At 37.7% G+C, this 13,050-nt stretch overlaps 1 protein-coding gene across 2 annotated transcripts in view; it reads left to right on the plus strand.

Annotated features, from left to right (window-relative positions):
* The window catches only part of DOCK4 (dedicator of cytokinesis 4), a gene marked incomplete at both ends in the record, with an annotated part of 263,581 nt that overhangs the window by 171,620 nt on the left and 78,911 nt on the right, over nucleotides 1-13,050 (plus strand). For both annotated transcript variants that reach the window (XM_082011612.1, XM_082011613.1), the window contains 6 exons: nucleotides 2,150-2,247; nucleotides 2,353-2,436; nucleotides 2,530-2,630; nucleotides 3,341-3,422; nucleotides 4,485-4,655; nucleotides 6,144-6,336. In XM_082011612.1, coding sequence (XP_081867738.1) covers nucleotides 2,150-2,247; nucleotides 2,353-2,436; nucleotides 2,530-2,630; nucleotides 3,341-3,422; nucleotides 4,485-4,655; nucleotides 6,144-6,336 — 729 coding nt within the window. The remainder of the gene's footprint in view (nucleotides 1-2,149; nucleotides 2,248-2,352; nucleotides 2,437-2,529; nucleotides 2,631-3,340; nucleotides 3,423-4,484; nucleotides 4,656-6,143; nucleotides 6,337-13,050) is intronic.

The following is a 13,050-nucleotide window of genomic DNA, read 5'->3' on the forward strand; positions in this document are numbered from 1 at the left end:
ACTAAAGACAGAAATATTACTTCATTTCTTGCTGTGGGAGAGAGGAGCTTTCCTGGAACAAACTGGGAAAGAAATGAGACAAAGATGGGTGTCACTCAAATGTTACTTACATGTGAAAACAGTCTGTGGTAGAAAGCACCAACAGAGTTGCTGAACCAAGAGGAAAACTTGCTATTAGCTTCTTTGTCTGATAAGTACTGAAAACATTTCAGAAGAACTGGATCCTTCTCAGATGATGCTGGACAGTGATCAACTAGACAGTGGTTCAGCTTAAGCTGATGGAAGGATTTGATGGTGGTTAAGGTTTTCTGCTTCAAATGGCCAGGCTTTGAGAAATCCTGAAAAGCTGCTTAGTGAAATGTGGAAGTAGTAAATTTAAATGTAAAGGAAGTTTGGGGTTTATTTAATTCAAAATATGTGAATTTGAATACGTTCAAAAATATGTGAATACAACTTGAAAGGAGTGCTGCAGACCTGAGCGAGTGAGTCACGGGCAGAAAACGTGAGGGGTAAGCAGAGAAGCTGCAACAGAAGGGTGAAAAATAACAGCAACATGTCAGAGTTCAGCAAGGGTCGGGATCAAGTGAAAACTGCTGAAAAGCCAAGCCAAGTTTGCAAAACTGTTGAGGATATTGAATGGTATGGGGCATGAAATTCCCCATCTCATAGTGAGGTGGTTTTTTTTAGTACATCTCTGAAGCTGAAAGCAATAACTCATGACCTAAGTAATAAGTATAGTACCTACATTTGAGACAGGTGGAAGAGCAGATGTATGAACTGGGCCATCACCCTCTGATGAATTTTATGCAAGTATTTACAAGAAATCATGGATTAAAAAATGGACATGTAGCTAAATGGAGTGTGGTGTAAGATGAGTTTATCAAAGGCATATCATGCCAGAATAAACACTCAATCTTTCTTTTCAAAGCTTTTTTTATTATTATTCTTCAGAGGAAATGTAGCAGATCTAAACCGTCTGGACTGCAGTAGCACACCACCTGGGATATTAGAAAAGATACAACTTAGAATAAGAATTTTAAACCTGGTAAATAAAGGCTAAAAGGAAATAAGCAGGTTGCACTGTAGTGGAAGGAATTTCCTTCCTGAGTGGAAGAAAAATACCAGTAGGTCTGAAGAATTAGGCCTGGGATTCATCTCTTTTTTTAAAGGGGTGGAAGGGGGTAGGGATGGAAGTTACTTCACTAAAACCTGAGACACTAGAGAGCCTGTTAATGAAGTTTGCTGCTAATATGTAGTTGAAAGGGCTCATCAGTTGAGAAGGACAAAGTCCAAATACGATACAGGCAAAGCAAAGTAATATTTGATTTAAATACTTAATGAGAAAGAGTAGAAATTAGATGAAATCCAGTGGTGCAAAAGAGAGGATCGTCCCTAATGGAATCTCCTGGGTATTCTGCTGTAGCCAGGGAGCTGAACAGTATTAATCCTATTTGTGTCACCAATATCATGTATCTAAAAAAGCCCCCAAATTCTAGAACATATATGTCACGTGTTTACAGCAGACATATGAGCTTGCTAACGATACAGAAAACAGTGTTGTAATCTTGACCAAATGTAATCTCATTTTGGTCAAGAAAGCTGAAGGAAAATGAATTAAAACTGGAGGAGGTGTGAAGACACTCAGGTATGTTTTAGCTCAGAAGAGTTTATTTTCCAGAAGAGATTGTGTTACTTATTAATAAAGCAGGATCCTAGAGGCATTGTGTTGTTCCCTAAAAAAGACATAGGAAGATGAGTATTTTAAATGTATTCAAACTTGTAATTAGGAGACTATTTCTAGCCACCAGATGACAGCTCTGGAAGGCATCCTTCAATGGGACGAGAGACAGCAAAGGAATTACTGTTCTTAAGATAGCAGTTGACAAATATCTGAACATGATTGCATGAAATAATTGCCACAGGAACCTGATTTTAGTGACCCAGTACCATGTTCTTATGTTTCTATTGGTGGAGCAGTTATGGGATGGAATGAAATTTTTTTCTTGGACAGATCATATCATAGCAAATCTTGAGATGTTTTCTTTTGTTTTAATGATGCCAAGTTTTGCCAAGCAGACTGTAATAGTAGAATTGAAAATCTGAAGTGCTGCTCTGCTTCCAACTTTCATCTCGCATTTTGTTTTTGCAGGAGATATGCTTGACCTTCTGAAATGGAGAACCCACCCAGACAAAATTGCAGGTTGCCTCTCAAAATTAAAAGAAATTGATGGTTCAGAAATAGTGAAGGTATATACCTTTCCATCCCTTTAGGTAATATGAGGAAAATAATGTATTTTCATGTCACAGAAATACCTATTTAATAACAAACTGTCTCTTACTCTCTCTAATCAGTTTCTTCAAGATACACTAGACACTTTATTTGGGATTTTAGATGAAAACTCTCAAAAATATGGATCAAAAGTATTTGATTGTTTGGTAAGTTTTATCATGTGATGATGCTTAACACTATTTAAGAACTAAGAAAAAAAAAAAAAAAGGCTTATTTTTTTCTTTTTCCCTCACGTTTAGGTTCACATAATAAATTTGCTGCAGGACAGCAAGTTTCACCACTTTAAACCAGTAATGGACACTTACATTGAAAGTCATTTTGCAGGAGCACTGGCATACAGGTGAAGTCTGTACTTTTTCTATCTGATTTGAATACTGACAGTTATTGGTAAACTAAGCAGAATCAATCATTAGGTTAAATTAAACAGTATCATTAGAAATAAAATGCAATGTTTGTATGAATGCCCAGGTTTAGGCCATTAAAAAAGAATAAAATACCTTTAAGTTGCCAGAAAGGTTACTTGCTAATGCTCTAACATTGGCTTCATTTTTATATCATTTTCTTCAGTGGATTTCTTTATTTGAATTACTTCGAAAAGCATAGGAGCCTTAACATCATCCAGCTGCAACTGTGTTCACTGCCTGTGCAGGGCAGCGCGCTAAGTATCACTTACGCTGCTGTACTTTGTATTTATTAGCTAGCTAAACTTCCACTAAAACAATGCAGTTTAATGAGACTGCAAAGCGATGCATGGAACAGCAGGGGTAGTCCATGCTGGCAGGGACTCTTCTGGCCTAACTGAACTTGTGTATCCCCGTCAAAATCCTTCTACTGCGTATGTAACGCTGGTTGTCAGGGATCTACTAGGTGGCTTTCAGCAGAATGAAAACTAAGCGTAATATTGGGTGTGTAGTGATTAGCGAAATCTAGTCATGTATTTTTTTATTTTGTCAGTGTTTCTTATACGACAGCTGTTGGTTTGCATTTTACATGCAAAGTTAACCCTTCTCCCACCTCTGTGTTATAATACTTTCTGATGTGCTATTCTAGAGATCTTATAAAAGTACTGAAGTGGCATATTGATCGAGTCACTGAAGTGGAGCTGCACGAGCACATACAGGAAGTACTAAAGGTAATCAAAATCATCGAAGGCAATTATATATTTGTGTGATGTATTCATACAGTACCACCAGGTTTAACTTGGGCAATGAAGCAGAGTATGTGTAAATGATGGAATGGTAGTACTAATTCTATGGTGCTGCAGACTTTTTCAGTGCAGTCAGTTTATTCATCGTTGTCTTTTGTCAATAAGTTGATCAATGGAGCTTACTGCCACTAGACTCTGGAGCTCTGTGGTCCTTACTGAATGAGGATATACATGAGTAGGAGTTAGATCTAAGAAATCAAATACAGTTTGCATTGGTGGTATTAACATCTGTCACATAACTGAATCTAAATGGCAGACGTACATACTGACTTAACGGTTCAGTCCTGACACTGGGGAATTCTACTGAAAGTGGTGGGTTTGGTTGCTCGTTGCCCCGTTTTGTACCTTGGGTGGAGTACAGCATGGAGTCAGGCTGAGTTGTACGACACAGGAATCCCATTTGGGACAGGTGCTGCAGTTTGGAAATAAAATATCAACATGGTGCCCTTCTGTGCTTTTCTGTGCTGCTGTTTAGTCTTGCTAATAAGGAAGGGCTGTATTTTTAATTTACGTTCCAACAGTTTTACAACTTAATTTAAGCTTATTTTTTTGTATTATCCGGTTAACAACTGTTGACAGGAAAACAACTTTCAACAGGCAGAGAAATTCTAAGAACAGCTCAAAAGTTTGAGCCTGTTTCTTGTAATGGTGTTGTATGTTTATGCAACATGTGTTTCTGTAGCCAAAGACATGCAAGGGATGGGGCAGGGGCAGGGGCAGTGTTGAGATATTGCAGTTTTGAAATTGTTAAAAAAAAAAAGTGTTCCCTGGTTTGCAGAGATTATGAAAGGCAAGGGAAGAGCATTTCTGACTATGTGCTTTTGAAATGTTGTTAGTGTTTCAATAGAAAGATTTGTCAAAATTAAATAACATGGTGTCCCGTTTCAGCCCCTTGTCATTATTTGAATGATATAATCATTCCGTGTGTTCTGTTTAAAGATGAGCTGGTTCATTTTCATGAGTTATCTCTGATTTTGACATTTGTAGGCACAGGAATATATCTTTAAATATATAGTTCAGTCTCGAAGGTTATTCTCTATTGCCACTGGTGGACAAAATGAGGACGAATTTCGCTGCTGTATTCAAGAGCTTCTTATGTCAGTACGCTTCTTCCTTTCTCAAGAGAGCAAAGGAGCTAGTGCTTTATCCCAACTACAAGTAAGTTTTCAAGTGTGCCTTGCTTATTGCCACTTTCCATGTCCAATATAGAAAATGTATGCATATCCTTACCTGTATTCCCAGGAAAGAAAATGTGTTTTTCCTACAGCAAAATGGCATTTTCAGATCATCCTCATACCTCATACCTGTAGTGTGAAATTTTCATACGAGCAGCATCTAAATATGCTCGACAAAGATAATCCTAAATCTAATATTTAATTTTGAATTATAATTATCTTCCAATAATTATACTGCTGGATACAAATAAATTAATTTCTCTGTTTTGGGCATCTTACAGCTTAGTTCAACAACATTGGAACTGAAAAATTTGAGCCGTACAAAGGACTGTCGAAGTTTTCATGCTTTACAGAAACCTTTCAAGTCTTGCTGAACTGTATGTTTTAATACTCAGCTGGTACCTTTATTTCAATTGAGACTAGCACTGAAGCGCGGAGGCAAAACACACAGAAGACAGCTCTCTACATTAAGTGCCATAGATTTACCAACTTCTACAGCTCATAGATATGCTGTCCTCTTCCCCTGTTTCTGTAAGCAAAGGTGTTTAAGACCTGTTAAGAATTATTAATTTCTTAAGCTCTGTAGAAAATTGTTCTGCCAAGAAAATGGCAAATCGGAGAGAACAGAGTAGAGAGGTGGTTCTTCCATCTCACATCATGTAAGCAGGTGAAGTGAAAAGATAATAGCAAAATGATGTAAATAACCACATTTGGAATTCTTCTTCAGTATCTTTAACCTTGTATGTCATCCGTTTTAACACCAGTGTGAAGAAAGTCTGAGGTATGAGGAGGTTTTCTCAATCAGCAGGATTTGGAGAGGAAGAAGGGAATGTCAGTTCTAGCTTCCTTTCTCTGGCATTGCCCTCCTTTCTTTTCCAGTGTTTTGTTTCCATATTCATTATACTCACCAATGGATTTCTAACCTTATTTTAGGATTGCTGAAGTGAACCAAGACTGCCAGTGCTGTCTCACTTTGAAATAAATATGTTCATTATTTGAAAAATGGAAGATACGGAGGCCATCATATTATTTACCTTAAAACAAAGCAAACCAAAACAACTCCACTCAAATCTTTTTGTTCTGATATCAGCTGGCTTCTGTTATCCTTTTAAAAATTTCCTCTCACACATAGATCGTGAAGAATCTGTAAAGTATAAATATTTTGTTCTATATAAAGTATAAATATATTTTGTTCAAATATAAATATTTGAACTTTTGATTTTCACTTTGTCCTGGGAGAAATGAAGAGCCATTAGATAATGCTTAAAGGAAAATAGTCACAAGTGTGAGCCTGTTAATGCATGTGAGGATATTTCTTCTGAAATTACGACCATTTTTAAAGCTACTAACCAACCTTGAAATGTAAAACCAAGCATTTTTCTGCAGTTACATTTCTATCGTTATTTAAATTCTATAAATGTCAAAACTATACTGCAATATCTGACTGTCCATTTTTGCCCTTTTCCTCTAGGCTGTGTTTCTCAGCTCATTCCCATCGGTCTACTCTGAACTTTTGAAGCTCTTTGATGTAAGAGAAGTGGCAAATTTGGTTCATGATGCTCTGGGCAGCTTGCCAACAGTCATGCACGGGGATGAGTCCCTTCAAGCTGTTAAACTGCAGAGTATTGGGAAAACCGTAGAGAGTCACCTGTACACTAACCCAGGTAAGGTTACCCCGACCTGCCTGCAGTTAAGGAACTCAAATTGTGTGCTTGGTACATGGGCCAGCAGGTGCTGAAGGGAATAGTGTTGCTCAGAGTAGTGCTTCCTAAGAAACAATTCTCGAAGCACTGCTCTGTACAAGCTGCTCATTTACAAGAATACAGATGGTTAAATTTAGTGGTTTAGGTTTTAGAGACGCAAACTCTTAAAATGTAGTTTTGTTTTGACCTACTGCTGGCAATATGTCTGTGAAGGGTGTTTGCCTTATATTTTTAAGTGATTGTAATTAAAAAAAAGCTTTACTAATTTGAAGGGGTTTTTTCCTTTTTTCTCCTTTGGGGGCAGTTCAGGAAACAGATTGTCACTTATCCATTAAGTCTTACTTGTGTAACACTTGCTAGTTCAGCACTTTTGATCCTACATTTCCTAATGTAGCATAAAAAGGCTACACAAATGCGAGTGGTACGTGGTGCATAAAGCATATAAGAGCATAGTTTTTTGCTATTCGGAAGAAAAAAACGCTCTGTGGTGGTGACCCTGACATCCTTTTTTTTTTCTATTTTAAGTGAAACCCATAAAAGTGACCAATATTAAATTTAAGACGAACTAATTCTGAAATAAAAGAATTCAAATAGAAGAGATTTAAAGAATTCTAATGAGTGTTAATTTACTCACCAAAAGCCCTCTTGAGAGCTGTTTGGGCATTGGTTGATGGGAGTTCAGTGGAAGCAATAACTTTTATCATCCAAAGCATTCAAGATAAACACATTACAATGATGAAGACTCTCTGAAAACCACCAGGATATGCAAAAATATTTTGACATGCTGTAAAATAAAGGAAGAGATCTTAGAACTTTTTTTTTTTAAAATGCTTTCAGTGATTGTACTTTAAAAGTATGAGCTGAAAGAAGTGGGTAAGAAGTATTGGATCCTGGCTACTTTCCTTCATTCTGGTTGCAAAACCAGCTTACCCTTTCCCTTGTGAGCCTCCACGGCAGTCCCTTCTGAAACAGTTAGCTCTCCCTACAGCTGACTGAGCAGACCTTTGATATTCGGGGTAGATGATAGATAGATGATAGATATATTCGTGGAGCAATCTTAAGGATGCTCTAACTTAAGTTTTTCATTTTCCAAACTACTTAGGGACCAATCATTTCCATTTTCCTCCTATTATCTCGGTTAGGTCAGCCTAACCAGAAGATCCAAATGCATGAATGTAATTAAAGAGAGTTATTTGATGCCATGTAAGGGACTCTCAGGGACTTTCTTGGAACTCTGAATCTACTTTTAGTGGTATGACTTATTGTTTTGTTCACTTCCTCTTGTAAACGTGTTACTTTTTTATTCAAATCCAGTTTCATTATTGAGAAATAATCTGAGTTCCTTTTGGCTATAAAAGCAATGAAAATTACATGTTAAATTTTACATGGAGTCCAGATTATACACAAATAGAATATACATTTCTTAGACCACAGGGAAGCTGATATGAAAGACATCAGGCAGCAATATAAGCTTCTAATGTCCATGACAGGAAGCTCAGGCAAATGCTTGTACAGTACAACTTCGGTCGAAGGGTCTTGTGGAGATCAGCATCTTTTGTCTTTGCCCTTAATGTTTTATCTATTTAAAATACAAAAAAATAGGTAGACTTTCTCTCAGTCAATCCCTAGAACAAAGTCCTTTTAAAATCCTCTTGAGAAAATAAATATTGCACTGGACTATGTTTATGTGCAGAGTAAAACTGTACATCTAATGTGAAGTTGAGTCTTACTGCTGTGAAAATAATCGATTTCTTTCTCCCAGACTAAGATGATGAACGCTGCAAGCTGCGGTGCTAGCTAAAACATTGGAACTATATGGAATGCAGGAAATAAATGTTTATTTAAACGTCTAAAAATGAGGAGGGCACTTCTTAGTATATAACATTTTCTGTTCTATGGAGCTTGCCTGGAAACAAGTGAGAGTAGTTTAGCACTGGAGTTTTAAGCATTTTGTGCTGCAGGGGCCTGAACAACTGACACATTAGCTCCCGCTACTGCAGAAATGAACTGACACATGTAAAGCTATGCTTTCACTAAAATCAGGAGATATATTTGGTATATTGTTGAAAACAAAAACATCAGACATGCAGGTGTTGATTTAAGGTACCCAAGCACAGATATTTAGTACAATTTCAGATGTATTCCATGCACGTGGTCTCTACACGCCTCTCTAGGGAACGCAGCTGTCCCAAAAGTTTTATATTGTATTTGCCGATCACATGTGGATAAGATGTCTGAAATGGCTCTTTATTGAGGCTCTGGTATAGCTTGCTTAGAACCTTTTTCTATTTCAGTGATTTTAAACTGCAGCTCTTCCTATAGGTAACAGCTACAGAGATGTTAAGAAATGTCAACAGCAGCTATCTCTCCAGATCCTGTGAAAAGTTAGTGGGTGTTAAGGCTTTACTTTACTTCTCTTTTTACATATTCACTTCTGCATCTTTGTAGTGTACTACACTGCGTGCCTAAAAAGAAACAGATGACAGTTTCCTGCTGATAAAGACTAGCAGTACTTTTTTTCCTCTTGGCCTTTCTTCTAGTCTCCTGGTATTTTGGATGTAACTTTTTGGATGCATCCCTGTTGATACTTGTAGTATGGCCAAATTGATGACCTGTGTATGCCTGTACCCAGAAGATTTTCTACCTTTATCATTTCCAATACGTCAATAGTCTGTCACTCTTGTCTTTTGTGCATTAAACTTTATTATAGCTTGCTGGGAAGAGTTAAGGCCGATAGAAGAGAAACACATCTTGAACCATGTTCTTCTTGACATGGTTAAACAGCAATTAGCAGAACACCAATAATTTTTTTTCCTCTAAGGGCATTATTTTGACCTTACGAATTCAATAGCTATGAAAACGTGAGGTGTGTAACTGGAACATCTAGGTTTCTTCCTCCAAAGAGGATGAGCTTTCTTGGAATCACCACCGATTAAACACGTCAATTATCAGAAGAGAGATTACATTAGTAGGTAAAGCACTAAAAAAAGAAAACCCCATATTGATAAAGCCTGTGTCTTAGCCCAGTTATAATCTGTGATGCAGCTCTTTACCACATAGAGAATGTTCTTACAAGGCAAGAAACTTTGTGTCTTCCCAAAACATGAGGATCTGGACCTCTACACAGGAGTAGCTGGGTAGGACTTTTCCTTTTAGTAAAGAAAACTGTTCAAAACAGGTAGAGGAGGGGTTTAATTCTCTGACCATATGGTACATATGATCGTACGGTATATGATATCTGTATATATTATGAAGCTAGGAAAAATCCTGAGTTGATGTTTTAAAGACGTCATCATGTGTTCATTTTATTTAATTTATTTCATATTGTGGTTTAGACCCACCTGGCAACTAAGCCCCACACAGCTGCTCGCTCACTCCCCCATGGTGGGAAAGGGGAGAGAATCAGAAGAGTAAAAGTGAGGAAATTCATGGTTTGAGATAAAGACAGTTTAATAGTTAAAGCAAAAGCCACGCACGCAAGCAAAGCAAAGCAAGGAATTCATTCACTGCTCCCCATGGGCAGGCAGGAGTTCAGCCATCTCCAGGAAATCAGGGCTGCATCACACGTGATGGTTTCTTGGGAAGACAGACGCCCATCACTCCGAATGTCCCTCCACCCCTTCCTTCTTCGTTGTCCCATCTTTATAGACTGAGCATGATGCCATATGGTGTGGAATATCCCTTTGGCCAGCTGTCCTGCCTGTGTACCCTCCCAGCTCCCCGTGTACCCCCAGCCTTCTTGCTGGCAGACCAGCACGAGAAGCTGGGTTGTCCTTCACTGCTTAGCAACAACCCAAAACATCAGCATGTGTATCAAGAGTTTCTCATCCCAAATCCAAAACATAGCCTCACATTAGCTTCTATGAAGGAAATTAACTCTATCCTGGCTGAAACCAGGACAAAAGTTTATGTATTTATTTTATATATATAACTTATTTCTTATCTGTTTATTGTTTTCCTTATTTTTCACTGAAACACTATTAATAGATTAGAAAAGTGATAATTATCTATTTGTTTTCTTTCTGAGATTGACTGCTTCTCTCAGTCTGTCTTTGTGAATGAGTTCATCTAAAAATTGCATCCTGCATATCACAGGAGCATGTACATGTAGGAAGCTATGTTTCAATAGCAATTCAGAGAGAAATATCTGACGCAATTACTGAGAATAATTTAATCTCTTTGAATTGCCTCGCAGAAGGGACATTGTTACATGTTAGACTTCCTATGGGAATGAAAAAAAAAAACTTGTTAGCAAGTTCAGGAAAAGATACCATTAACTGATAAGAAGATTTAGTTCTAGAAGCTAGCTATTATGTTTCCCCTCTTATTCCGTCAATTTTTCAAAAGACTCAAAACTTCTCTTTAATGAGACTGGCAAGACATCCCAGTAATCACTGCAAGCTTGATTGCTATAAAAATGCAAAAAACCTATAATTATTGAAATAGGTTGATGCAAATCCTGAATTACATTTAGTTAAAATAAATAACTAAAAAAAAAAGAAAATAAAAATTAAAAACTTTACATATTAACACAGATTTGAAAAATAATGAGTCAGTTTTTTAAAAACATAAAGGTTTTATACATTGACCCATAATACTGCTTTCAAGTATCCCAGGATCTTTTTCAGATTAATTAGTATTTCTTAATTTGTCTTCCACAGCAATATGCTATTCTTTGGTGTTGTTTCTGTGTGTGCTTCTATACAGACCTGTTGGGGGATGTATGTATATATGTATGTATGTATATTGCATACAAAGATTCAACCTTTATTAGTACCTCTATAGTGGAGAGCAGAAAATATTCTGAAAAAGCTTTGCAAATGATGCTTCGCATCTGTGGCTTTTTTTTAGGGCAAGGAAGGACTTTCTCAATCATACGTGTGTTTTTCTTCTGCACTACAGGCATTTTTTTTCTTTCAACTGAAAACAGTTCTTCATAAAAGTTCTAAAACTCACTGTTCTGAGAACAGTGACATGCTTATACAGTCACAGAGCGGGCACATATGTTTGGTTTTGGAATTGCAGTGATAACTGCTTGTTTGGTTTAAGCACTTTCTTTTCCTACCACCCTCAAGTCCAGTGGTCCTTCCAAATAAGGAGGCATAAATTGAGTAAGTGCAAGTAAAACTATCAAAAATAAGAGCAACTTCCTTGCTTCTCACTGTTCAAGGAGAATGCTGTTTATTTGTTTAAAATGTTCAAATACAGTGGAGCTTTTTGCAAGCAAACTGAAGTTTTGACCATATGTTCTGATGTAGTCATGGAAACGAATATCATCTTTCTGAAATTAATCTTCAAAATACACTAGAATAAAGAAAATTTTGTATGTCTGTGCAAGTGTTTTACCACTACTTGAAAAACAAGGGGGAAAGTTGTGCTGTGAGTTAACTGTCAAATGCTAATTTAGCTTGCATGAGAGAATGACAAGGATTGCCCAGAGTAGTCTCTCTTCTTAATTATGCCAAGCATACTTGAAAAGCTGTGTAATGATTTTTTTACCCCTCGTTCTGTACAATATTTGTAAAGGGCAAGTATTAGCATTTGAAACAGTCTGCTAATTTGGCTTCCTGCACAGAAGAAAAATTAGGACAGTGACTGATGGCTAGGAGTTCTGATTATTGCACCGTTCCTTGCACTCATTAATTTTACTATATACAGTGGCTGACATTGCAGTTGACAACTTTTAAGAAAAAAGACTAACCTGAGACAAATGTTGTACGCTACGTTCTCTAAACTTTCTCACGCATTCCTTGGTTTGGCCCAGAGGTGAATATGTCAGCTCTCCTCTTCTGTAATACCACTAGATCTCTCCACCTAAACAGGTCAAGACAGAGAGGTATTTAGATTATGGGTTTAGGAGGAATGTGTCTAAAGCTGTTAAGTGTGGTGGTTAATTCAGTAAGTGGTTCTGTTCCTTCCCACATATAGTTGCAACTCATTGTAACATGCTTTTTGCTAATCCATTTGTTTTTGGTAAAACAAAGTTCCTGATCATTTTATGGAGCCTTTGCAAAAATGGGATACTTCAAACAGCTGAATGAGGATGCTCAGTTCTGCCTGAGTGCTTCAGGCCATGTTGTATGTAAGAGTTGGCTATTTACAAGTCAGATGTTGCTACACATAGATTCTCTGGTCTTCAAAATGGAGTTCATAATGCTGCGCTTACATGTAAGCAGCACACAGAGTAGCGGGCACCTCAGAAAAGATCTGAAATCTTGGGCATGCTCATCAGGAAGATGCCTAGAGTTAACCAAGAAGAAGCACCTTGGCACAGGGCTGCTCCTGTTTTCTCCTCACCTGGACTGAGGGATTTGAGTTGTAGCTGCAAGAGAAGACCTGCTGTCCTCAGAGGACCCATGGCCCAAAGAATAAGGCTCACACCACTAACGTGTGAAAGAGCTACCATAACTGCTCTGTGACAGCTGTGGAATTGAGTGATGATTTCAGCATTTGCCTGGGAACAGAAGACCAGGTTGAGTGCTCTATCAGCCTGGATTCAGCTTCCTATCACTGGCCTGCCAGGAGAGTGCCCCAACCAGAGCGCTGCAGGCTGGTTTTACACAATGAACCCTTCATCTCTCCTCTTGAAGATGGGTTACTGGATAGTAAAGAATTCAGTATGCATAAGGCCCAATGGAAAGCAGGGAAAAGGAGCCATCCCCTGTAACCTAGAGG

This window comes from Phaethon aethereus, assembly GCF_964289735.1.
Source record: "Phaethon aethereus genome assembly, chromosome: 1".
NCBI classification, from domain to species: domain Eukaryota; kingdom Metazoa; phylum Chordata; class Aves; order Phaethontiformes; family Phaethontidae; genus Phaethon; species Phaethon aethereus.